This window comes from Scylla paramamosain, chromosome 7, assembly GCF_035594125.1.
Source record: "Scylla paramamosain isolate STU-SP2022 chromosome 7, ASM3559412v1, whole genome shotgun sequence".
NCBI classification, from domain to species: Eukaryota; Metazoa; Arthropoda; class Malacostraca; order Decapoda; family Portunidae; genus Scylla; species Scylla paramamosain.
This window is the reverse complement of record NC_087157.1, coordinates 33,380,290-33,405,568: the sequence shown is the minus strand read 5'-3', so window position 1 is coordinate 33,405,568 and position 25,279 is coordinate 33,380,290. Positions and strand designations below refer to the sequence as shown.

Here is a 25,279-nt window from a genome sequence, read left to right as displayed (position 1 = left end):
ATACTCCAACTTCAGTAGTACATTAAACCTGAGATCATCTTAATTGTTGCCCAAGGTAGCCAGGTAAGGTAGGAAGTGATTGTTGGAAGAAACCCTTACATGAATGCCTTTTTTACATTTCTTCCATTGTGTCCTCCTTGTATGCCTTTCTCACCTCCTGACATTGCTCTCCCCTCAGGCACTGGAGCTTGAGATGGACACCTACAGTGGTATTGTGAAGGAGATGGGCACAATGGCAGAGTCCATGATAAAGTCTAGTCACCCAGAGTCCAAGCTTATAAAGGATCGACAGCAGGTATTTGATGATCCTTACATTTTTTTTTTTTTTTTTTTTTAATCATACTTTTTCTGTCTTGTGATATTTGACTGAATGCCCCATCAGTGGCTTACTTTAATTGAGTTTTATTTGATGCATAAAAAGTCTTTGTAATTTATGTAATGTTTACTTTGGAACTGAAATGGTTGGTCTGTAGTTTTGATGCCTCAGTGCAATGAATATGGATTGATTTGCTATAATACTGTTTCTTATGCAAGTATTCTCTCTCCACATCACTAGTGGGCAGGATAGGCAAGGCTAGTGCAGCAACAGTCCTGAGGTTCTGTGAGTGACATGAATGTTTCCCTCATGTGCAGATGCTGAATCAGGAGCTGAAGGACCTTCAGAAGCTGTCAGCAAACCTGCGGCAGAAGCTGATGGCCTCCATGTACAGGCATGAGTATTTCCGAGAGGCAGAGGACCTGGAGAAGTGGATCACTGAGCAGATGCAGACAGCGACCTCGGAGGACTTTGGCCACGACTACGAACACCTCCTGGTCTGTAAAGCATGTTGAAACTTTTTGCTTTGATTTATGTCATGAAGCCCACATGGTTTTATTTGTATCAAAATTAGCAGTAATGCATTTCCTTGGTGCATGGTATGAAGCCTAATGTATAGCACTTTTTCAACAGCTTCTGCAAGCCAAGTTTGATGACTTCAAGCACCGAGTTGAGGCTGGCTCGGAGCGCTTCAAGCAGTGCGATGAGCTTGCCAAGAAACTCATCGCTAATGAGAGTCCTTATGCCTCAGTGATTGACAGGAAACAGGAGCAACTGAGGTGAGTGAACAGTTCAGTAAAGTGACTGTTGATTGATCTGAACTCAGTATTATAATGTTAGGCACGGATTTATTTATGAAGGTAATGCTAGGGAGAGATGTGCGAGAGATTGGCAAACAAATAAGTAGGGTAGAAAGGTGGATCAGAAACAGGAAGGGGAGAGTAATCAAGGAACAGAAGCAACAACTCAGATTAGAGAGAAAAGTTTGAGACGCATCAGCTTGTGAGGCTTGGGAGAAGAGAAGAGAATAGTGTTTAGGAGTAAAGAAAACAGAGAGAATCAAAAGAAATCAGTGTAAGCTTCCAGTGGGGGAAGGTGATTGCAAGTAAGTATTGCATCCAATCTTCATTATTTTCTTGAATGGAATGTTTAATTGCATTACATCTTACCATTTCATTGTATGTCCCTCTTGCACGTTCTTAATAGCATGCTGAAGACTTAAGTTCATTATTTTGCCTGTTAGATGCATGTTTTTTTTACTTATTTTTAATTGTATCTTTTTTTAAGCTAACTGAAGCAGTGAATATTAAACACCAAAGTGAATTGCACCTGATAGGTACACATTGCATTTGACTTATTTTATACTAATAGTTCATGTGACTCCAATGCATGAAGGATAAGGGGGGAAGGGGGAGTGTTGCACCACTGCACGTTGAGTTTCGTTCCTTTGTCCATGAAAAAAGAAAAAAAGAAAAGAAAAAGAATAAAGATGTTAGATGATGCACGAAAAGATCCTTAATAACAAAATAAACATTGTCATGTATGTGCTTTCGTGGAAATGCACCTTTGAATTTTAAACCAAAGAAAGTTTTCATTCATAATTTTTTTCTTGTGACATCAAATGGAATGTGTCATAAGAAAAATAAATAAATAAAATAAGTAAATTAATAAAAAAAAATAGCATGTGCACAGAGAATGAGTATTGTTCAAAACTCATCTGGCATTTTGTACTTACATGCATCACACACACACACACACACACACACACACACATATCACTCATTGCAGTACATAGCACATCACTAGAAGACCATACACCCTTACACATCACATCATACATCACAATACATAACATGTCACCAAAAGGCCATACACATCACATCATACATCACAATACATAACACATCACCAGAAGATCATACACCCATACACATCACACTGCATACACACATCTCACCATACAACATGTCACTACACCACTACCTCATGTTACAAGATCGCATACCACACCACACCATTCGACGCTTAGCAGTACACATGCCATACATCATCGAGTCATAATAGTACATTTGAATCTTCTCTGTACAATACCATGCCAAGCTACACTATAGATTAGCAAGGCATACAAGTGCGTTTTTTGTATATTGCAAGATTATAAGAAGTTTTATTTTCTCATCAGTACATTTAATCTTTTATCCCAGTGATTATTTAGATTTTTTTGTCTTGAATTTCTAAGTTTCATTATTTGTGTTTGTTTTAGTGTTTTGTTTGGGCAGTTTGAGGTGGATTTGGTGTTTCTGGCTGTGGGTGTGTCGGTTTATTCTTTGTACATTACCTTTTCTGAGTGTCACCTGGTTAAGGTCTTATTCTAACATGCTGTCCAGGTAACTTTGGGTTCCTTCCATGAGTTATATTAACCTCTGTCTGCCCTTCTGCTAACAGTAAGGGAAGCCCATCTTCTTCCCCCACTAAAAGTCAAGATCCAGCCACCCAGGTCACAGCGTACCATAAGCAAGTTCGGTAAGGTCCTGGGTCTCCTCTGTACTTGTGTTATTTTTCTGGCTTGTGATGTGCATTTTAAAATAGCAGAGCATAGTTTCAGATAGTGATAAAAGATCTTCTCAGTAGTAGTTAATAAAGCTTATAACTTAATAACTTGTGTGTAATGAATAGTAATCAGCATCTTGTATTTCACCCTAAAACACAAAGGGCCGCTTGGAATAGTCTTCTGGAACACATTGAGGCCCGGGACCAGAAGCTGGAGGCAGCTGGGGAGATCCACAGGTTCAACCGTGATGTCGCTGAGGCGCTGGCCAGGATACAAGAGAAGTTCAAGTCCATCCCTGAGGAGCTGGGCCGCGATGTGCAGTCTGTTCAGTCACTCTTGCGTAAACACGAAGGATTTGAGAATGACTTGGTGGCCCTTGAGGCACAGTTACAGGTTTGCCCTTCTTGTCTTTTTAGATTATTCAGCTTGAATATGTGTGCGGTAACTGAGATTAATTCAGACTCTTTGGGGCTCCAGATACCATAACAGTATTTGACTTGTATATAGATATAGAGATCACCCACAAGTGCTCTTTTCAAAATTTCTGCCAGGTTCTTGTGGATGACTCAGCACGCCTGCAAGCTGCCTACCCAGGGAGCAATGCTGAGCACATAGCAGAGCAGCAGGCACTTGTGGTGGAGAACTGGAATGTTCTCCAGGAGAAGGCCTCCAAGAGGAAAGAGCAGTTGCTTGCTGCTGCTGATCTCCAGAAATTCCTTGCTCATGTGAGTGTGGTGCAGCTGCTGTGCTGTGGTCATAAAGTAGTGTTATAGTCACTGCAGTATTCAGTGTTGATGGGGATACTGTTTGGCTTCAGTATGCCTGATTTACAAGTCATTCAAGGCTGTGGTGATTTGAGTATGAATTAAGTCTTTATTATTAAATTAGTGAATCTAAATTTGTCTTCCCAGGAAGTTGTAGCACTTTTGTTAATTAATATTTAACAGATGTCAAGCCAAATTATGTTTTACATGCTTGAAATTTCAGTTTGAATATTTTTATGGATTATAATGTAGTATTTTATTTTTTTATTTTATTTTTTTTTATTTATTTATTTTTTATTTATTTTTTTTTTTAAGATCAGATTATTGGAGAACATCAGTATCTCAGTCTCCTGTTTTATTAAAAGTGGAATCTGCAACCAGTTTGAATGACTTTCTAAATCACTCTTTTAATTACCTCCTTTTTATTTCCGTAAAGTCCCGAGACCTGATCAGCTGGTCCAGTGACTTGCGGGCAACCATGAAGGCAGAGGAGAAGGTTCGGGATGCTGCCAGCGCTCAGGGTCTCAAGACGGAGCACGAGCGCATCAAGGCAGAAATTGAGGCGCGGGAGGATGAGTTCAGCCGAGTTGTGGAGTCCGGCGGCAACATGATCGAGGAGCAACACTACGCCAGTGCCGAGGTGGAGGAGCGGGTCAACAAGGTGAGGGGTGATGCTTCTCAGGTGTGAGTCATGGCTTTGAAAAATTATGGTCTCCTTTAAAGGCAACAAGAGTGTTTACATTCTTGATAATGTACAGAAATTGGATTTTGGCAGTGGCACAGATGAGATTGCAGGTGATGCTGATGTTATGTGTAGTACTTGTGTGAGTTTTGGAAGAAGGTACAAGTAATTAATTAATAATGCTGACGAATAGGTTTGTTACTTGAGTAGCAGTCATTTGTGCTCTGTTCCAGTGCAGTTCTTTGAGTAGATTTCACAGGTGAATAATTTTGAAGTGGCAGTGCATGTTTCTGGAAGCTTTTCTGCAGTAATTAATTTGAGAGCCTTAAGTATTGGTTTCCATGAAGGACTGTCCCATCCCCCACTTCAGGTCCTGGAGGAGAGGAGCCAGCTGCATGCTGCCTGGCAACACAAGAAGGTTTATCTCGACCAGCTCATTGACCTCCACTTCTTCCTGAGAGATGCCAAACAGCTGGACACCATCAGCAGCACTCAGGAAGCCTACCTCTCAACAGCAGACTTTGGCAACACCATTGAGCAAGTGGATGCACAGGTACTGTACACCACCTCAACACTTTGCTCTGTTGTCTTCTTTATGGCTCACTCTATTCAAATAATTCTCAGTTTTTTATGGCTCACTCTATTCAAATAATTCTCAATTTTTGTTCATTGTTTTGTTTATGCCGTTATAGTCAGACCAAAACATCATTGAATATCTGTATAATCATGACAGTGTTTGTTAGTCTGATGGTAAATACATTTACCAATGCAAACATTTCAACCTCTATTGTGATCAAATAATGTGTATGTTTATTTTGTGTGCAGGTGAAGAAACATGATGCCTTTGAAAAACTAGTTTTGGCTCAGGATGAGAAGCTTGACACACTGAAGAATCACGGCTCAAAGCTGATCGAGCAGAACCACTTTGACTCACCACACATCAAGAAACGCGTAGACGAGGTGGTGCAGCGGCGGGAGCGAGTCAAGGACAGCTCCAAGTGAGGGACTCTATTTATTAAATTGACTGATGTAGTGGATTTGCTGCAGAATCCTTCTGCACATGTATCATTTGTTGTGCATAGCTGCAGTTCTTTTTTTCACTTGTGTGTAGATTAAAAGCTAACTTTTTATGCTTCAGAGTTGTAAAGGAAGAGTGAATCTTTCCTAATGGTCTCTAGTTGGTTGACATGGTGCTCCCAGCAGCAAGAGTGTCAGACAAAGCTCGCAGAGTCTAGTGAACATTCTCTTCAGGATATCCTTGTGCATGTTGCTTCTAACTTTTGGAGATTTATTTCAGCTGAAAACAATAATGAGGATCATAAGATGAGAATTAACAATGTGGTGTTCCCCAGGGCTCGCAAGCGTCAGCTAGAAGATGCACTTCTCTACGCTCAGTTCATCCGAGACGTTCGTGATGCAAACATGTGGATTGATGAGAAGGCAAACCACCTGGATGCTGACAGACTGAAAGGAGATGTTACAAGCTTTGATGACAAAGTTAGGAAACTCCAGAAGCACCAGGCATTCCTGGCTGAGCTCCAGGCACATGAATGCAGCATCAAGGAAATAACTGACAAGGGTGAGAGTGTACAAAGAGCACTATCCTGCTTAATTCTGACTTTATGAAATGGCTGTTGAGAAGAGAAAATGGATAAATTAACATTCATGCTATTCTTCAGTTTTTTTACTAACTGTTGGCATTGTGTTAACTAATGACATGCTCTGTTAATGTTCCCTTCCTGCCTATGTCTCAGGAGCCATGCTGATCAACAAGCGGCACAAGTCGGCAGCACAAATAAAGGACGAGCTGGACCACCTGGTAGAGCGCTGGACACGGCTGGTGCTGGATGCTGAGAGTCACTCCCGTGGCCTGGAGGAAGCCCAGGACATCCTGGAGTTCAACACTCAGATTGAAAAAGTTGATGCTTGGATCAGGGACAAGGTGACGTGAAGCAGCAAACTTGTATTGCTTTACTTGTATAGATTGATGACTCTTAGCATTGTGAAATATTTACTGGTCACTTAAAATTGTCCACAGGTTATGGTGATGACTGATGAGTTTGTACCCTGAGTAACATAATTAGCTGACATATTGATCAATTTCTTTATCCAACAGGAGATGATGGTGCAAGTGGGTGATCTAGGGAAGGATTACGAGCACTGCATGGCTCTGCACCGCAAGCTTGACGATGTGGACTCAGATATGCGCGTTGATGATGCAAGGTTCACCAACATCAACAAGCTGGCAGACAAGATCATCAAGCAAGGCTGTGGTGACAACAAGGCTGTGCAGCAGCGCAAGAATGAGCTCAACCACAAGTAAGAACTCAATCCTACAAGTCAGGATTTTCACCTGCTACCATTGCTGTGTGAAAATGCTTGGATCACTTTGGCAGTTTAATGAATTTAATTGATAATGATTATATTTAGATAGGCTTAGTGTGTCAATGGTGTGTGTGTGTGTGTGTGTGTGTGTGTGTGTGTGTGTGTGTGTGTGTTTTGTTTGGTCCATCTCTATACACACAGGAACATAAATATGATTCATAGAAAGAAGCTGAAAGAAATGTAGGAAATGCAAGTTGGAAATAATATAAATAACAAAAAAAGTGAGCAAATAGAAAATGTCTGCGTAAAAATAGTTTAGGGAAATTGTTCAACATCCATGATATCTGTATCTTTATGCCTGGCCTGTGTAAGGGATACTGAGTCATTCACCAATGCCTGTCACACTCCAGGTGGCAGGCACTGAAGGGAGCCATTGACCGGTACAGAGCAGACTTGGAAGGTGCTCTTGAGACGCATGCATTCAATAGAGACGTTGATGACACAAAGGATCGCATCAGTGAGAAGGCCGTCATCCTGGCTAATGAGGACACTGGGAAGGACTTAATGCAGGTGGAGACTTTGCAGCGCAAGCAGGAGACCATCATCAGGGACATGTCTGCTATTGAGAAGAAGATCAAGGAGCATGAAAAGAATGCCCACAACCTGGCCAGGAAATACCCAGCCAAGAAAGACCCAATCATCAAGAAGCAGGCAGAGGTCCTGGAGGCATGGTCCCAACTCTGTGAGCGATCCCATGGCAGGAAGGACCAGCTCACTCACTCCTATACAATGCACAAGTTCCAGGCTGACCTGAGGGAGTTGGAGAGGTGGGGTGAGGACATTGTGAGTCGCATGAATGCCTCGCCACTCCCCAACAATAGTGCTGAGGCGGAGATGCTTCTGCAGAGTCACCAGGAAATGAAGGCAAGTCTTCTTTCATTTACATTTTTTAAGAGATGCTTCATTGTGTGATTTGTGCAGGACCCAACACCACACCTTGCTAGTTTCATGTGCTGTCTTTCATTCTATTTAGTACAGAAGTTATATTATAATCTGACTATGATACATGGCATCTATTGTAGATGTTTTTTTTGCTCATTTTTTTTTATTAAATACATCCTGCTTTAGTCTTGTGGTGTATGCAAATACATGTGTTTGTAAGCCAGCAACAACTCTGATTCTTCCAGGTTGAAATTGATGGTCGAAAGGATGTGTTCAAGGGACTGCAGAAGTTTGGCAAAGAACTTGTTGCCAATGACCACTTTGCAAAGCAGACCATTCAGCAGAACCTGGAGACATTGTCAGAAATTGAAAATAAGGTCAAGTTTAAAATATTGTGGAATTTTGTCATGTGACAAAATTTAAATATCTTTTAGCATACATAAGATGATCTCATTACATAAGAAGTATAGAGTTATTGTCCTCATTACTTTTTACAATAATATTTCTCATAACCTTAGAAAAAAGAGCATTTCATTTTTTGAAGAGTGCAGTGTAGTTTGCTTTAGTGAATGTTCACTTATGTATGTTATCTTGGCATTGCTTATTGCATCATGGCTAAAACTAGTATTCCATAATGTTGCAGGTGGTGGTGTTCTGGAGTGAGAGGCAGAAGGTGCTGAAACAGGCACATCAGATGCAGGTTTTCCTGGAGATGACAGAGCAGGCCAAGTCGTGGCTGGCCAGCAAGGAGGCATTCCTCAACAACGATGATGTTGGGGTGAGTGTGTCAGCCATTGATGCAAACAGTACTTCATGACTGAATAACTTTGATTACACTTAACAGCAGACAGCTCACTTGCTACTTTTTTAGACTTTACTATTTAATATTCATGAAGATATAACATTTTCCTTTTCCAAAACTATTTTCCAGTCATTTGCTGGAATATGGATCTAGTCACATATTGATTTTGACAACAAGCTGTTTTCATTTCTGAGTGTCTCATGCTGTTTATTGAATATGCAAGTGGCTATGTACCAGTTTGATGTATTATGTATCCAACTTTCCTTGATGAAAGATTCCATAATATTTTCATTGACATGCATCAGAATGTAGAGACTGTGTACAATGTAAGTATTCTGCACACATGGCTTTCCCTTCCCTTGCTTTGTTGTGTGGCAGTCAGTCATTCAGGGCCACCTCTCCTCAGTAATGGTGTGGAATGGTTTGCTGTACACTGTTGCTGTATGAGTGAGTCTTCTCTTTAGTATTTATATTCCTCAGAGTAATGTTACTAGCTTTTCTTCTTACACATACACATGTGCACGTGCACACACACACACACACACACACACACACACACACACACACACACACACACACACACACACACACACACACACACACAAAGTAATCTTTAATGTGTGCCTGGTGTGTGTTTGCATTTATGTTTGTGTGTGACTTGCTATACTTTTATTTTTTTTGCACATATCTTCCCACATTTACAAAAAGGAATTGCATGGCTATATTTATTAACTTTTCCCACTTGTTCACTTTTGGGTTTCTAAAACATGTTTCTATACAATAAAATAACTTCATATTTACTTGCAATCACCCTGCAGCACCACCACTTGGAAGAAACTGGTGATAAACATGCTAAAATCACTCATATGGATCTTTCCTTGATAGGATTCCTTGGCATCCGTGGAAGAGCTGATCAAGAAACATGAGAGCTTCGAGAAGACATTTGAGGCACAGGGGAACAAGATAGAGCAGCTGGAGTCATTTGGCAAGGATCTGCTGAACAACGACCACTACGACAGTGAGGGCATACGCAGGCGCCTCAAGGTGGTGTTGGAGAAGCGGGGTACCCTCAAGGAGAAGGCAACACTCAGAGCCAAGAAGCTGCAGGAATCCAAGTCACTCCAGCAGTTCCTCAGAAATGTGTATGAGGTGGAAGGCTGGATATCAGAAAAGCTGCAGGTGGCCTGTGATGAGAGCTACAGGGATCCCACTAACCTGCAGTCCAAGATACAGAAGCATGGTGCATTTGAGGCTGAAGTCCTGGCTAATTCTGGCCGAGTGATGGGTGTGTCACAGGAAGGTAAGGCTAAAAGTTAGTGTTTTGTTGTAGGACATTGTTGCTCTTGTGATGCTAAATTTCCTTCTTCATATTGTTGACTTGTAACATGAGGTCAGACTGTCAGTTAGTAATTTATGTGACTGTCGTGGTATTGAAAAAATTAGTTTCCAGTATAAATTTGAGCCAAGGAGAGTGTATTAAATTTGGCATTATATAAAACATTATTATGGGCAACAGTATATAGTGACAAGGAGGGCACATGTTAAAATAAGACTGAATGATGGTAATGGTGGTGATGGTAGTAGTTCTGATAATTATGAAATCCCAACCAGGTGAAGGTCTCATCAGTAATGGTCATTATGCTGAGCAAGAGATTCAGGCTCGGCTAGATGGCCTGGACACACTCTGGAAGCAGCTTCAAGATTCATCACTACTTAAAAAGGAAAGACTTCATGAAGCATATCAGGTGAGCTTCAGTGTCTGTCTGTGTACCTGGCTCATGTCCTGTCAATGCCCCATATTGTTAGTTTAGATAAGTGTCTGTTCATGTCAGTTACTTTAGTGAGAATTAAAACAGGTTCCACGTATTAATGCTTCTCACTGCATGATGTTTAAAGGAATGATAGATCTTGAATGAAGTAATATTTTATTTAGCATATAGAAGCAGTAAACATGCACTCTAACACTTCCAGGCATTGCTCTTCAACCGAACACTGGATGACCTGGAGTCCTGGATTGACGACACAGAGAACCAGCTGCAGTCTGAGGACCACGGGCGGGACCTCACCTCTGTCCAGAGCCTCCTCAAGAAGCACCAGCAGCTGGAGGCTGACATCACCGCCCATCAGAGTGAGATTGACCAGGCGAGGGATGTGGCTCAGTCTTTTGCTACCGCCAACCACTTCATGTGGGAGGACATTACTGACAGAGTTGAAGGAGTCACAAAGAGGTACATATGTTGACCACTTTCTTCCTCTCAGTCTGATGTAATCCTCATAATGTCATCCTTCTTAAACAAATGATGCAAAGTCTGTCTATTCCTTGTTTGATTAAAGACTTGCATCCCTGTGCTTCTCTTCAGATACAACTCCCTTCATGAGCCCATCCACATACGCCGTGAAAACCTGGAGGATGCCATGTTGCTGCAGCAGCTCCTCAGGGACATAGAGGATGAGATGTTGTGGGTGTCCGAGAAGGAGCCCCTTGCTGCCAGCCAGGACCTGGGTGCCTCCCTCACTGCTGTGCAGAACCTACAGAAGAAGCATCAGGTGTGTCTTGCCATGTCTGTTTGAAAACTCACTTTGCTGATGAGAATTATCCACTTTGAGCACTGAAGTAATGCACATAAGTGGTTTGGAGCTTGAGTACATGTAAAGCATCTCTTGTTGGTCTTTTCAGGCCCTGGAGGCAGAGATCCAGTCCCACGAACCTGTGATAAACACTGTTAATAGTCGGGCACAACAAATGATCCGGTCTGGTCATTTTGCCTCTGCTGACATTGAAGCGAAAATCAAGCTATTGCTGGTGCAGTTGTCACAACTCAAGGACACAGCAAGTCTTAGACGGCTGAGACTTTTAGATGCTGTGGAATCCCAAATGGTAAGTTATACTGGATTTATTATTGTTAAGTAATTTGATGATGGGCAATTAGTGTGTGTGTGTGTGTGTGTGTGTGTGTGTGTGTGTGTGTGTGTGTGTGTGTGTGTGTGTGTGTGTGTAGATGTTTACTATGAAAGACTAGAAATGATCTGCATGATACCACAAGAAACAATTACTGAATGAAGTGTTATACATAATCCTTGTTAAGGTTAAATAACAAAGAAATTCATGCAATCTAATTTTGTATTGCTATTTCAGTTCTACAGTGAGGTGAGTGAAGCAGAGGCCTGGATGAGGGAGAAGAAGCCACTGCTGACATCACAAGACTTTGGGAAGGATGAACTCTCTGTTGGGGCGCTGACCAAGAAGTTGGATAATGTGTCTCGTGACATGGAGGGCTTCAAGGGAACGGTCACTAAGCTGTCAACACTCTGCTCCAAGTTGACGGAAAGGAAACATTTTGACAGTGAAAATATCTCGAAGAAAATGGTATGTGTAAGAATTTTTCCAACTTCAGGAATAAAGGTCTTCATGTTTTATCAGTATTTAGAGTTTACTCTTCCTTTGTTTAGAATGCTGCTTTTGTAAAAAATATCACACTGAAATGACAGTCACCTTGACAGTTCTGCCATGAACCATCTCGAGGAATTTCAAGCTGTCATTTTAGAAATGACAGCTTGATGTTATCTAGTATATGGTTGAATATTTGTAGTTTACTCCTGAAGTTTCTAGCACCTAAATCTTTACACACTTTCCTGTGATTCACCCATAACAGCAAAATGTTGAGCAGCAGTATGCAGAACTACAAATGTTGCTGGAGAAACGAGCCAAGCGACTGGAGGAAAGCCGGAAGCTGTTTGTGTTCTTGCGGGAGAGTGACGAAGTGGCCGAGTGGCTGAATGAGCAGATGACGGTGGCCGCCAGCGAGGACTATGGCCGTGACGTGGAGCATGTGGAGATACTCATTCAGAAGTTTGATTCCTTCCTGACCGTTCTGGCAGCCAGTGAAGAAAAGCTGACCACTGTCAAGGCGAAGGCCAAGGTGCTGCTGGACGACAAGCACCCTGAGCCAGCCAAGATCCAGAACAAGGTGACCGTTGACAGCTATCAACTATCCAGCTGCTTTACTTTTCGTAATTGAAGTTTTCATAAAATTTATTTTGGGGCCAAGCCTCTGATTGACCTAATTCATTAAGTTATTTACTCATTTGTTCTAAATTTTTTTCCTTCCTTGTCTATGTAATCTAATGACTGTCATTGATGGCTCTTTCTGTCATTATTCTTTTCAGGTTGAAGAGTTGCAGCAGCTGTGGGAGGACCTGAGAGAATTGGCCAGTGCCCGTCAAGAGGCCCTTGCTGGGGCTAAGCAGGTCAGCTGAGTTACCTTTTGCAGGATATAGCTAGGTAGATTATATATAGAGTAGATAGATGTGTACAGAATTAGTAGCACTTTGTGGTTTGATGTGTTACTGTCTACTCCTTGACAGGTTCATGTGTTTGACCGCAATGCTGATGAGACCATTAGCTGGATATCAGAGAAGGACGCCTTCATATCATCAGAGGATTATGGCCATGACCTGGAGACCATACAGAGTCTGGCAAGGAAGCACCAAGGCTTTGAGAGGGACTTGGCAGCTGTGAAGGAACAGGTAACATAGACCACTTTTAATAGAATTATTTTTGCTTTTCCCTAAGCCATATGAAATAGATCAAATGGTTGGGATGTGAGCAGAGGAAGGGAGCGTGTAGCTAAATTTTCTTCTTTTAACCCATATTTTTTGTCTTTCTCTCTTTGAGGTAAAGTACTTGAAAGAAATTAAGCTTCCCTCTCCTTGGTAATCTTCCTATAATCATTAGTCATGAATTGCCTTAGGTGGAGTCTGTGGTGGAGGAAGCAAAGCGTCTGGCAGAGCTTTTCCCCGATGCCCGAGAACACATTGCGGTGAAGCATGAAGAGACAGTAGAGGCATGGAATGACCTCTTGGACAAGTCTGCACAGAGGAAAGACAAACTGTATCAAGCAGAGAAATTGCAGTCCTACTTTGATGACTACAGGGAACTCATGTGAGTGGAGTCACTGATCTCCTCCAGTCCTTACAATGCTCACCCTCTTATAAATCTTATTATTTTCACAGTACCATAGATGTGCCATATGTGTAGCTTATCTGACTTTTAAAATAACATTAACAAATATTTTTCATTCTTAGATTAAAGTTTTTATTTATATGTTATATTTTCCATGAATGGCATTTATGTAGTATTTTTAAGATTTCTTTTGCATCCCACAGTCAACTTCCTTTACTTTGGAAACAAAAATTAATGAAGTTCTGTGAGGAAGTGTACATAACATTGGCTTGTAGTTAATGGCCACGGTTCTCTCTTTCCAGGGCTTGGCTAAGTGAAATATTGGCAAAAATAACTGCACCAGACTTGCCAAAGGATGTGCCTGGGGCTGAGGCAGTGATCTCTCGGCACAGGGAGTACAAGACGGAGATTGATGCACGGTCAGATGCCTTTGACAAGTTCTGTGCTGCCGGCAATGCGCTAATAGATCAGGGGCACTTCATGGCTGAGGAAATAGCAGAGAAGATAGCTGTGCTAGAATCTCGCCGGAAGTTCCTTCTTGAGACATGGAAGACAAGATATGACACCTATGCACGTGTCCTTGACCTCAGGGTGAGCTATTAGGCCTGCTGTGCATTGATGTGCCTGGCTTGCTGTGTGTTTGGAGCCAATTCATTACCAATAAAACATTAGCAGAATTTGAGTAACTCAACAGAAGCCATTACAGTGGTTTTCTCAAGAACATAATCAATGTTTACTGTCTGGATTTGAGACCTCAAAATTAATGGAAATATGTAAAGTGATCAATCACTTTACATAGTTACAATCTGTGCCCTTCGGAAGTTGAGCATATTTAATTTCGAGCCTCTGATGCCAATTTTCTGTTCTGTATAGGTGTGAAGCTTTAATTTAGACTGCATTAAGTTTAAACTTGTCAGAACTGTTGTATATGTTTAACATGTTGATGGCAAACTGGTCTTCTTCCCCTGCAGCAATACATGCGGGACATTCAGGTGTTTGAGACGTGGATTGAGTCTCGGGAGGCAGTGGTGAAGGATGACCAGATGGGTGAGTCCATCCCAGAAGTGGAGGAACTGATTCGCCGTCATGACGATTTCCTGAAGGCCATTGACGCACAGGAGGACAAGCTGGATCCCATCAAGAGGATCACAATGGTGGGCAGCTCACTGTACTTGTATCTGGTCCATGAAACAGGCTGAGGCCTTTTCTTTTATTGTGTGATTTTGCATTTTGAAGGAGGAGGACTTTATTGAGCTAGGGTGATGGTTTCTACATCTGTGGTTGTATCTTATTCAAGGGTTACGGGTAATAATTAAGGTGAGAGAGAGAGAGAGAGAGAGAGAGAGAGAGAGAGAGAGAGAGAGAGAGAGAGAGAGAGAGAGAGATCCGTACATTCAAAATTTAAAGATGTGCAGATGTGCATCTGTACTTTATGTTGTCAGATAAAGAAAATATTGTATTCTGTCAAAATGAAGAGTGAATTGTATGTAGTACCTGGAGGCAAGTGAGCAAAGAAAGAAGCTAACAGTATTTTCAGATATTAAGGAATGTAAGACATCAACAGTTTTGCTGCTTAAAGATTATGGAAATTAAGCCATATGGGATATTGTTTTTATTATATGCATGTACTAAGATGTGTAGCAAGTAGGGATGCCAAGCCATTCATTGGTGTACGTGGGAAGAATGGGTTATGGCTGATCTTTCACCAGGGCAGGGAGTGACTTGTAGAGATGCAACAACATGTTCTTTTAACCAACAGATTGAAGGAGACTTCCAGGCACAGAAGAAGCGGGAAGAGACGGCCAAGAGAGCAGAGGTTGCCAGGAAGGAGCAGGAGCGTATGGAGAACATGAAACGAAAGGAGGTTCAGCGCATCACTGATGTAAGTATCAACCAGAGCGAAGAACAGTTACTTTCTTATGCCATCCAGTTCTTTCTCCCTTAGGCATCTCACTCGTGTGTGAAATGAATGACATTGTTTTGATTCATCACTGCATCTCATTATTTTCTGTCCTGTAATACTGATAAATTGTGAGACGGGAGACATTACTGTATATTTATCACATCTTTATTTGTAGTAATAATACAGACAGACCTAAGAATATGAATGATGTGTATACGAGTCTGGGCCACCCTGTGTGGGATAGCTGGACTGGTATATAGATAGATTAATAGAATGATACAGAAGCAGACCTGTGTTAAATTACAGACATGGATGTTCCACTTTTGCCAGTATGGTTATCTAACACATCTGTGATGTACATCTGTTCAAGAAAAAGCTTTCAGGGCAACCTAAAGAGCTCCACTGTGTACATGCATTCATAAGACACAGACATACTGACCACAGTCCTTACCATCAAAAGAAACTACCGAAACTTTCTATGAGCAGGAGCGACGCCGTGAGGACGAACGCCGTCGCACTCAGGAGATCAAGTTCACAAAGGAGGACATGGAGCGGGTGCGTCTCAACATGAACGGAGACTACTCCAAGGTCCCGCCTTCCTCACGGGAACTTGACTCACAGTCCAGGTAGGTGGCTCGGAGCGGCTTTGAGCAGATTGATGCTTGACTGGGACGTGTGTGTATTTCCCTCACTAAATGTTTTCAGATGTGTTTTATAAGAGAAGAGGGCTGAACTTAGCTACTATAGCTGCAAGAGATTTTCTTGATGAGATTTATTAGATGAGACTGTGATTTACCATTGAATGGAAATGTTTTTACCTTTAGGAAAATATTTATTAGTATTTGCATTGTGATATGTTGTAACTGGATTGAGGGTCATCATGTAATGAAGAAAAGAATGCTGGGCAAACCCCAAAATAGCAGTCCCTCCACAGAATGTTACTTCCCTCAGGCACTGGTATTGTTGTTGTGTGTGTGGACAGTTAAAAGTCCAACCTGGCAAGAAGTATGTAGCAGCTGTTGCTTGCATAAAGCAGGTCTTTGATGAAAAACCATCATGTCATTGGAGGTGTGATAATGTATACAATAATTGTATGTTGAAGGTAGGAATTTTATTTGGTGAGACAGTACAGCCTTCAGTGTGGTGAGCAGACACTTCAGCAGGTGCTGGTCAGGTACTGTTATTACTTATCCCTCATGCTAGTGGACTCTGCATGCTCGCATGCTGTCCTTATTCACATGTAACTTTGGGGTAATTATTGGTTTAGCACAGAGAAACTAGTAATTGCTGTAATTTAAGAAAAGTATATATGCATGCTTCTTAATGTGTTTTCAACTCCAAAACATTTAGTTGAATGTCTTTCATTGTATATTTCTGTTGTGCCTGGCTGATGGTGAGTTTCTTACTCTGGCCGCAATGCAAACCTTGAGGCTTTATTTCTGCTGCAGACTGGGCTCTAGTTATTGACCAAGAGTAAAGGTGATGGTAGGATAATACTTAAAGTGGCATGAAAGTGGCACACACACACACACACACACACACACACACATGTGCATTCACATTTGTATATTTATTGTTTGCCTTTGAATTGTTATTCTAGTATATCTCCATTTTCAGACTTGTGGCTTTTTAAGTAATATTTTAGCCATTCACTGGAAAGCTTTTACGAAGAATGTGCTTCATTTTACACTTTTATTCAGGTTTAGGGATTATTATATGTGCATTTTTCTATGTTTTTGCTTTTACCAACTATTAAAATTAGCTACACCATTTCAAAGCTGCTTTTGGTATCCTGCCATCTTTTTCCTCTCCAGTTACTACTGCATGACAACCGTAGACATTGCATATTGGACTTGAAAAGACAGACATTTGTGCATTTTGCATGAGTTGTGTATTCTTTGTTATATAGCCCTTTATTTTTTGTATTTTTAATAGCTAATGGTTTACTAGCATGCCGTTGACCTCTTTGCACTGACTCCACTCTCCCGACCTCACTTGACCTTGCACTGTGCCCTCACAGTTCCAGCTCTGAGGCACCTGAGACAGCCACCACTCCTGAGGGTCACCCAAGGTACCGGAAACGTTCAAGCTCTCTGGGAGAGGTTCTCATAAGGTATTGATGCACTAATCAATTAAACCATGCCTGGAGCACCTGGTCTGGCCTCGCATCGGCGCACAGCTTCTCGAGTTCATGTTATAACCGACGCTTGTTGTACAGTGGCCCCGGGGACCTCCTGCTATAGTGCATCATGACAGATAAGGCATACATGCTCCTCACCTTGCTGCTGAACTTGCTCACTGGAGGAACATCTTTTGAATCTTTCTCTGTAGTTAATGCCTCCTCAAATGGATGTTTAGTTAGTACCATCTCAAGTTGATGTTTTCATATTTCTGATTCACATTGTAGAACCAAAGTTGAAAGCAAGCTGAGGAGTGTGTATCACAGAAAAATGGACCATACTACAAATATGACAAGTTTCACCACAGAGGTGACTTCTCTTGTCGCTTATTTGACATATTTGATTGCCTTAGTGTGATGAATCATAGGAAGGTGTAAGGATCCTTATAAGAGATATAGATTTATACATGTGATGCAAGAAATGATTACTTTGTTAGAATCTAGCCAATCATCACATCATTCTTGCAAGCTGTGTTGTTAGTGCTTTAGGAAGAACTTTGTTAAGTATCTTGGAATGATTTTGCTCTAATGATAAAGTAGTGAGTGTTGTGGCCAGTAGGACCTTGAACGTACTGCAAGCTGGACTATCTGGTGGTGGTGATGCTGTCCTTCCATGCTCTGGTATGGAGACATGATGTAAAGCTTAGTAATTTGATTTCAGTTGTTTGCTTGGTGTTGGGAATTTTTGTAAATAATACATGGTGACTAACATTAATTAAAAAAAATAAATTGAAACATGCTAATTAAATTTAGCAGGGTATGAGGTAAAGATGATTTAAACAAAATGCTATGTCAAAAATCTAACTCAGTAAAACCACTTGGTATGTTTAGTTCTACTATTTCATACATACATAGATAAGAGTAAGTGATCACCCCTGTAACCAGAAAGAAATTCTAAGAGGACTGTAGCATAGATGATTAATCCTTGGTATTCCTTCAGGACCAAACAGTTACACATAATCTTACGGTGCCTTCTTACATATCAGATAGAAACATGTGTCTAATGCTTGTCCTTCTTGCATAGGAAAAACCTCGAAGTTCCTGAGAGTGGTGGCCTCTATCGTTCAGGCTCACAGACCAGCCTGAGCAGCTTAAAGAGAGGTAACAGCTTGCGTCAGGAGATGCTAAGAACACACTCCCACTTTAACCGAGGTGTTGGTAAGTGCATGCTGCATGTGGGTCTTTTGTTCACACCTTGACTTGGCTCAAATTTTTATTCAAAGATCAATTTGTCTTTAATATTATTATTATTATTATTATCTTTTTTTTAAGGCAGGAAATACAATGAATTGATTATATGAAATGTATAAGTGAAAATCAGTATTGTCTGTGCAGAAAACTTAAGCATAATTTCCAAAAAAAATATAGCAACAGATTAATAATTCCTTTGAATGTTGAAAGTTTTGTGCATAAAAAAGGTTTGACATAATGTAGAATGTTGTGCATCAGTATTTTGATTGTAATAGGTGGAGAGTCAAGGTTGGTTGTCTCCACTGGTGTTTAAAGTTGAGAGGAACACAGCGGTGGCCTAGGTAAGGCAGCACAGTGTTGGTGGTGAGGGGCATCGGTCCAGGAGGGGCTGCACCTGCATGCCACTTGGGTGCTGGGTGGCACTAGTTGAGCGCTGCCACACAATGCGTGGAGAGCATGTGGAACTTGACTTAGAAGTTACCCGTTGTGTTTCCAGCACTCGATGGCTGAAATATAAGACAGTTTCAAGCCAACACACACTTGACATGTTGTGGTGGAGCATGAGTGGACTTATTAATATTACTTGATGGCAGCTTGTGTGGTTAATGATGTAATGTTGAACATAATTCTGTTTTTGCATGTTGTTTAAGTAATCCTTTTGTTAATTGGTGTTGGTTTTAATATATAATCTTAAATTTTGTATTAATGTTGCAGTTTAACCTTTGAAATTTCAAAAATTATACTTTCTTGCATTGTCTTGGCAGTTGTAACATTGAGTTTTTATTGGACATTGGATATTTCTACCCATAAATTGATGATCCCACCACACTCCAGCCAACTTAATTGTATTTTGCCCACAGACATTTCAGAGAGAGGTTACTAATAATTAACCATTAGATTATATCAATGTAGTTATCACATAATTTTGATCAGTAAAATGGAATACTGGTTGAGGCACACACATTGCTCAGCCTGTCCCTTTTGACAGTGAGAAAGTGACGAGTTATATCAGCCTTTATAAAGTCATTCCATCATCTTTACCACCGACTTATGCCATGTACTTTTACTAGACCTTAAGAGGGCGGAGAGCATGAAGGTGGACCTGAAGAAAGCCAAGCGCACACCCAGCTTCACCACGCGTCGCCGCACACAAAGCTTCCGCAAACATAAGCGCATGGAGAACATGGCCAACCTTCCCCCAGTGGAGATTCAAGGCTACCTGGAACGGAAGCAGGAGCTCCAGAGTGGTGGCAAGAAGGCAACCATCCGGTCCTGGAAGGGCTTCTACACTGGTGAGCTGCGTTGGGATGTGTACTGTGCCTTGTTATAATGTAGCATGTCTCTTGAAGAGTTTGTTGGCTGAGATTGTTATGCCTTGGAAGATCTTGAGAGGTTTAAATTGCTGTTATAAAATTTAGTACATTGATGAAATGAACATCTATTCTTTACTCATGAAAAAAATTTGTTACAGAGTTTTGTTGTCTGTGTCTTGTAGATTGCAATTGGTTATTGTCTGCAGCTTGGCAACATCAATGTCATTTGTTTGTGCAGTAATCAATATTGCCAAGGTTGACTTTATTTTATATCTTGCAGTCCTCTGTGGTCAGCTCCTGTGCTTCTTCAAGGACGAGGAGGACTTTTATGACCAGAAAGCTGCCTCTCCTCCAATCTCCATTCATCAGGCAAAGATTGAAGTTGCTGGTGATTACACAAAGAAGAAACATGTATTCAGGTAAATTTTAGCTGATGCTCTCTGGTGATTTTAATGTAATATACAGAACAGCCCCATATTGAAATATTTCTTGGGTGAACTTATCATAATAAATTCATTAGAGGTTCTGTTTTTGATTATACATTTCACCAAAAGCTTGCATGAAACAAAGTTGTCTGAATAGCAAAGAAAATTTTTGGATTTATTTCTATCAATTGATCTCTTTCTAATGCCTTGTTCTAAACTCATCCCTTCCCAAAAATGGCTATGACTAATGTTACTGTCCTTATACTCTCAAATCCTTTTATATATGCAACCACTCTCCCCTCCCTTGAAGTTTTTGCCTTGTATCAACATTCTCTCTCTCTCTCTCTCTCTCTCTCTCTCTCTCTCTCTCTCTCTCTCTCTCTCTCTCTCTCTCTCTCTCTCTCTCTCTCTCTCTCTCTCTCTCTCTCTCTCTCTCTCTCTCTCTCTCTCTCTCTCTCTCTCTCTCTCTCTCTCTCTCTCTCTCTCTCTCTCTCTCTCTCTCTCTCTCTCTTATAGTTGTTACAGCTACACTTAAATCAACATGCACCATTCTGTCTCTTTGAAAGTTGTCACAGCTACCAAGACATTTAATTACTTCATCTTTATCTGATATACCAAAGAAAAGAATTGGATTTAAACATTAACAGCAGATTATGTAAGAATGTGAAATGTATGGATTTGCTAAAGTGAGAATGTAATTTAATTGTATTGGATTTTCGAATCATCCCTAATAGTGGACACACGACAACACTTGTTCCTCCCTCAGAATAATCACAAGAGACAATGCTGAGTACCTCCTCTTGGCTGAGTCTGAGGAGAACCTGGAGGAGTGGGTGACCAAGCTGAAGTTCCATGCCGAGCTGCCTCCCTCCATGCAGCTCATGTCCTATGACAATCACAAGGTCAGAAAACTGCTTGTTTAAACTGTAGGTTAAAATAGTGTAGGGTTCCTCATCATTTAGCCTGTAGGTACAAGCACTTCTCATGTACTGGCACAGAATTAGTCATAGGAGATGCATCCCAAGTGACATGGTACGTGAATAATGAAACGATCAGAAGTTTGAAGGTACATCCTGAATTTTGCTTACTGCCATCTCAATGGAGTTGTCTTTATTGTAAAGTACGGCTATAGTTTAGAATAATTTTTTATGGTAATTTCCTCCAGTGAAGCCAACTTTCACACTTTGGTGGTGTGGTTTATGGCTCATCCTCATATATAAATGCAGACATTACAGTATGAAGAGCAGGGCAGTGGTGAGGAGAGAAGGTGCAGCAATGTGGTATGTAAGATAAGGGAGATAGTAAAAAGTAATAATGTATGGTCGCTGTGGACATTAAAGATTATGTGGTGAGGTGGGTAGGGTTACATCCTTTGGACTCAGTGAGCAACAAAACCTGTGACAATTGGTGCACATCATTTCAATCAGTACACAGAATTACCCCATTTTGTTAGGGAAATGCATCTTCCATGGCTGATACTGTTCTACATGCATTCTGTTCAGTGTTGCACTTTTGTTCTATTTTTATCAGTGGATCAACAAATGGAGTTGCACTTACCCATCTAAAGGTTAAAAAAAAAGTTAGATTTTCCCTCTCTCCATCTGGCCACACAGCATAAGTAAGAGAATGTCCCTTATGTCAGTGATGTGCATGAAGGATCCTGCTTGTTGTGTTGCCAGCAAGACATTCCCATTGGTTAGTTGTACACACAGACTTTTTATGCAACACCAACTAGAGTTGAGGTGAAGCACTGCCATCCCCACACTTGGCTTTGTTTCTTTGCTATTTGTTACCAGATTGTAAAAGTTTGACAAGGAGTTCTTGTATTTTCAAAACTGTCTACAGAGTATTTCGCATGTTTATGTGCTCCGTTTTAATGGATAAGTATAAGCAAGGCAGTGCACCTGTTCTCAAAACATTTTTAATAATGTTTCAAAATTAAGTTGAGTATACTTATTTACATGACAGCAGACAGTCTTGGTGGCACAGGATTCCTTGGTGTCTGATTTGTGTTGACTGTTGTCTTTGAAGAGCCACTTGAACACTTACTGCATCTCTTTATGGAGCTTTAAGCTGTTGAGCCTCCTAGTAACTTATGAGCTTCAGTGAAGTTATCTGTACCCAGCTGTGAGGGAACAACATTGCTTCATTAAAGACACTGTGCTCTAGAAACACCATGGATACCTTGATAACAACTGAGGTATAAAATGTAGCTGCTTGAAGGGACAATGATGTTCTTGTCTAGTTGTTAACCAATACACGTTAGTAGAAATGCCACTTGAACAGAGTAATATTATCAGAGTGTTATGTGTGCATTTTCAACGAGTTACACATGATGTGTGTATAATTTATTTTGTGAATGTTATCCCATCCTAAGTAGAGATGTTTGTGCATTAAAATCCAGAACACCACTGGTTCTAACCATTTCGGGATAAGCACTTCCCAACTGGTTGTTCTAGCAGAAAGGAAGAAGCTCTTCTACTGAGCAAACTTGAAAGCTCCGTACTTGACATATTTAAATACTGAACCTCTCCTTGTCAAAACTGTATGCAGTCTTCCATCAATTTCCTACATAAAGCATCAGGTTGATGTAGTTTGTCATCATTGACATGTAGCAAGTTGCCTGAGATGGCTGTCACTTAAGATTGATGCTCTCAAGCATACTTTTGGTTTGGAGGCGCTAGCATCATGGGAACACAGAGAACAATCCCTAATGCTGAACTGCAAGCTTGCTGTGTTTTGCAGATCATGCCAGAGACAGGAACAAAATACAATAAAGCTGGGAAGTTCTGATTAATACTACATACCATCTGGTGAAAATCATATTAGAAAAGTGTAATTTCAAAAGGCACTAGTAATCCATATTAGTATTTCATAGTCTTGTACTTCCACTAAGTTAATGACTTAAATTTGGTTTTATATCCAAAAAATGGCTATGGTTTGCACTTGTTGCCACTTCACTTAGTTGTATCTTTTTCAGGTTTAACATCAGTCACAAGAAGCTCTATGTGTCCCTCCACTCCCCTCCCTTGTTGTATGATGACCATGTGAAAAGTGCTTTGCATTTTGTACTCTGATCATAAAAAGAAGAAAAAAAAAAAAAAAAACTCTGTTCTCATGTTGACAGTCTTTAGCATTTGAGCATGAGTTGTAAATATCTTGCCTTGATTCCCATAGAATGTAGCAGATCTTAGATGATTGCTTCAGTCATGAAAGAGGATAAAATTACATTGGAGAGAAAAAAAAAAAAAAAGCTTTTGCACTGCTTGATCAGATTGTTTTTGCCAGTGCATTGTGACTACAGAAATGTATCACGACTAGATTTTCATACCTTTATTCAGATTGCAATTCTGGACAACAAATGTAAAATTTTAAGAGTTGCATCATGTATAATGTGTAGCCGTGGTGTTGCTTGTGCCAAACTGTAGTACACTTGGTAAAGTCAGATGATATTAGTTGAAGTGTTTTTACCACACAATTTTCTGGCTTTGTCCCAAGTTATTGGAATGTCAGTTACTGCAGAAATTGAGTGCATAGTAACATGTTTTTATGACATGATTGATAGAAAAATTATCATATTTTAGATATTTAGCAGCACTTCCATAGAAAGACTTGTAGTACATATTAAATGGTCACATTACACTTATTACTAACTCAACATCATCAATGTTACTTCCTTAACCATTCTGTTGTAAATGGTGATCACTATTTGACTCAATATGTGTAAATTCCTGATTACATTTTCACATGTGCCAAATGAATGTCTGTGTGGCATTACCAGATTGTTTTACACATCCCTACTGCTTCTTCACTTGGCTAATCTTTCAGCATTTTCTGCACTCCTGTTAAACCCACACATGCTTCAACTGTTGCTGTACATTCACATGCATATAAATGTTTCAATCAATGGTGTCTGTTCCCCCTGCAGCTGGTGCCTTGTCACTTTGTTTTGCTTGTATGTTTTGGGTTGTGTCATGTTGGAATGTTGCATGTGACAGGAAGGGGAGGTGGGCAGCGAAATGGTGGCAGTTCCTTCCCGTGACTCAGACAACTCATCGGGTCACTCGACACCTGAAGTCCGCCACCGTGGGGCAGTCAGCTCCCACCCCCAGGGCGCTGGAGGGGGCTTAGACCCAACCAGGCCACACTCTCAGGCCCTTGACAATCCCCTCTATGCCAATTTGGAGCATGTGAGTAATGTGTGCATGTGTTGGGTGGCCTTCCATGTGGTGTTATAAGTACAGTCCATGATGCTCTGACTTGTGGGATGTGTGTTCACAAGAGTGGACATTGTTCACAAATGTTCATGGTGTGGCATGATTTTTCATGTGATGCAGGAACTGCAAGCTAGATAAACACAAAACCCTTCACTAGAACAAGAATAGATGTCTGTTTTGAGAGAACAAGGAGATAAACATACATTTCTCAGCACTGTTTCTTAGCATTGTTTATATAATTCTTAAGCATACATTTCTCAGCACTGTTGTTTTTTAGCATTGTTTATATAATTCTCCATTTTATATTTTATGAAATAATGTATGTTTGATTAGATGCAGGACAAGGCCAAGCCACCTGTGCCACCAAGAGGAGGTTCCACCAGCAACCGCTCGTCTCGCTCCTCCCTGGGTGAGGAAGGACCGATCTACCAGAACCGCATCTCTGTTGTTCCTTCCTATGGTAAGGAAATGCAAGAAGAGGCTTGGTTGTGGAGGAAGTAACAAGAATAAAGAAGTGTGGTATTTTTCAAAGAATGTATATATGGAAGAGAGAGTTTCTAGTTTCCTTGGTCTGTCCTTAGGCACCTTTGAAGATATGCTGGGAATACAGTGGCAGTGTTTTCCTAGTGTACTAGCAAGCCATAACATCTTACCAGAGGCAGGCAGATAGATCTTGATACAGATAGAAGAGAATATGGTCTTTCTTTAT

At 40.8% G+C, this 25,279-nt stretch overlaps 1 protein-coding gene across 36 annotated transcripts in view; it reads left to right on the top strand.

Annotated features, from left to right (window-relative positions):
• The window catches only part of LOC135102403 (spectrin beta chain, non-erythrocytic 2-like), a 161,424-nt gene that overhangs the window by 128,968 nt on the left and 7,177 nt on the right, over window positions 1–25,279 (top strand). For 7 of the 36 annotated variants that reach the window (XM_064007609.1, XM_064007625.1, XM_064007623.1 and 4 more), the window contains 36 exons: window positions 179–295; window positions 634–813; window positions 950–1,095; window positions 2,759–2,836; window positions 3,026–3,257; window positions 3,416–3,589; window positions 4,065–4,289; window positions 4,681–4,863; window positions 5,136–5,308; window positions 5,663–5,889; window positions 6,065–6,252; window positions 6,427–6,629; window positions 7,046–7,559; window positions 7,823–7,954; window positions 8,221–8,355; window positions 9,265–9,679; window positions 9,991–10,124; window positions 10,351–10,607; window positions 10,740–10,926; window positions 11,057–11,257; window positions 11,516–11,746; window positions 12,033–12,347; window positions 12,547–12,627; window positions 12,745–12,906; window positions 13,131–13,321; window positions 13,645–13,933; window positions 14,314–14,496; window positions 15,102–15,224; window positions 15,732–15,871; window positions 17,266–17,358; window positions 18,449–18,582; window positions 19,686–19,907; window positions 20,209–20,347; window positions 21,120–21,255; window positions 24,352–24,543; window positions 24,904–25,030. In XM_064007609.1, coding sequence (XP_063863679.1) covers window positions 179–295; window positions 634–813; window positions 950–1,095; window positions 2,759–2,836; window positions 3,026–3,257; window positions 3,416–3,589; window positions 4,065–4,289; window positions 4,681–4,863; window positions 5,136–5,308; window positions 5,663–5,889; window positions 6,065–6,252; window positions 6,427–6,629; window positions 7,046–7,559; window positions 7,823–7,954; window positions 8,221–8,355; window positions 9,265–9,679; window positions 9,991–10,124; window positions 10,351–10,607; window positions 10,740–10,926; window positions 11,057–11,257; window positions 11,516–11,746; window positions 12,033–12,347; window positions 12,547–12,627; window positions 12,745–12,906; window positions 13,131–13,321; window positions 13,645–13,933; window positions 14,314–14,496; window positions 15,102–15,224; window positions 15,732–15,871; window positions 17,266–17,358; window positions 18,449–18,582; window positions 19,686–19,907; window positions 20,209–20,347; window positions 21,120–21,255; window positions 24,352–24,543; window positions 24,904–25,030 — 6,859 coding nt within the window. Of the gene's footprint in view, window positions 1–178; window positions 296–633; window positions 814–949; window positions 1,096–2,758; window positions 2,837–3,025; window positions 3,258–3,415; window positions 3,590–4,064; window positions 4,290–4,680; window positions 4,864–5,135; window positions 5,309–5,662; window positions 5,890–6,064; window positions 6,253–6,426; window positions 6,630–7,045; window positions 7,560–7,822; window positions 7,955–8,220; window positions 8,356–9,264; window positions 9,680–9,990; window positions 10,125–10,350; window positions 10,608–10,739; window positions 10,927–11,056; window positions 11,258–11,515; window positions 11,747–12,032; window positions 12,348–12,546; window positions 12,628–12,744; window positions 12,907–13,130; window positions 13,322–13,644; window positions 13,934–14,313; window positions 14,497–15,101; window positions 15,225–15,731; window positions 15,872–17,180; window positions 17,359–18,448; window positions 18,583–19,685; window positions 19,908–20,208; window positions 20,348–21,119; window positions 21,256–23,333; window positions 23,680–24,351; window positions 24,544–24,903; window positions 25,031–25,279 lie in introns of those variants that run through there. The other 29 variants (XM_064007635.1, XM_064007633.1, XM_064007622.1 and 26 more) reach the window with 14 other exon arrangements.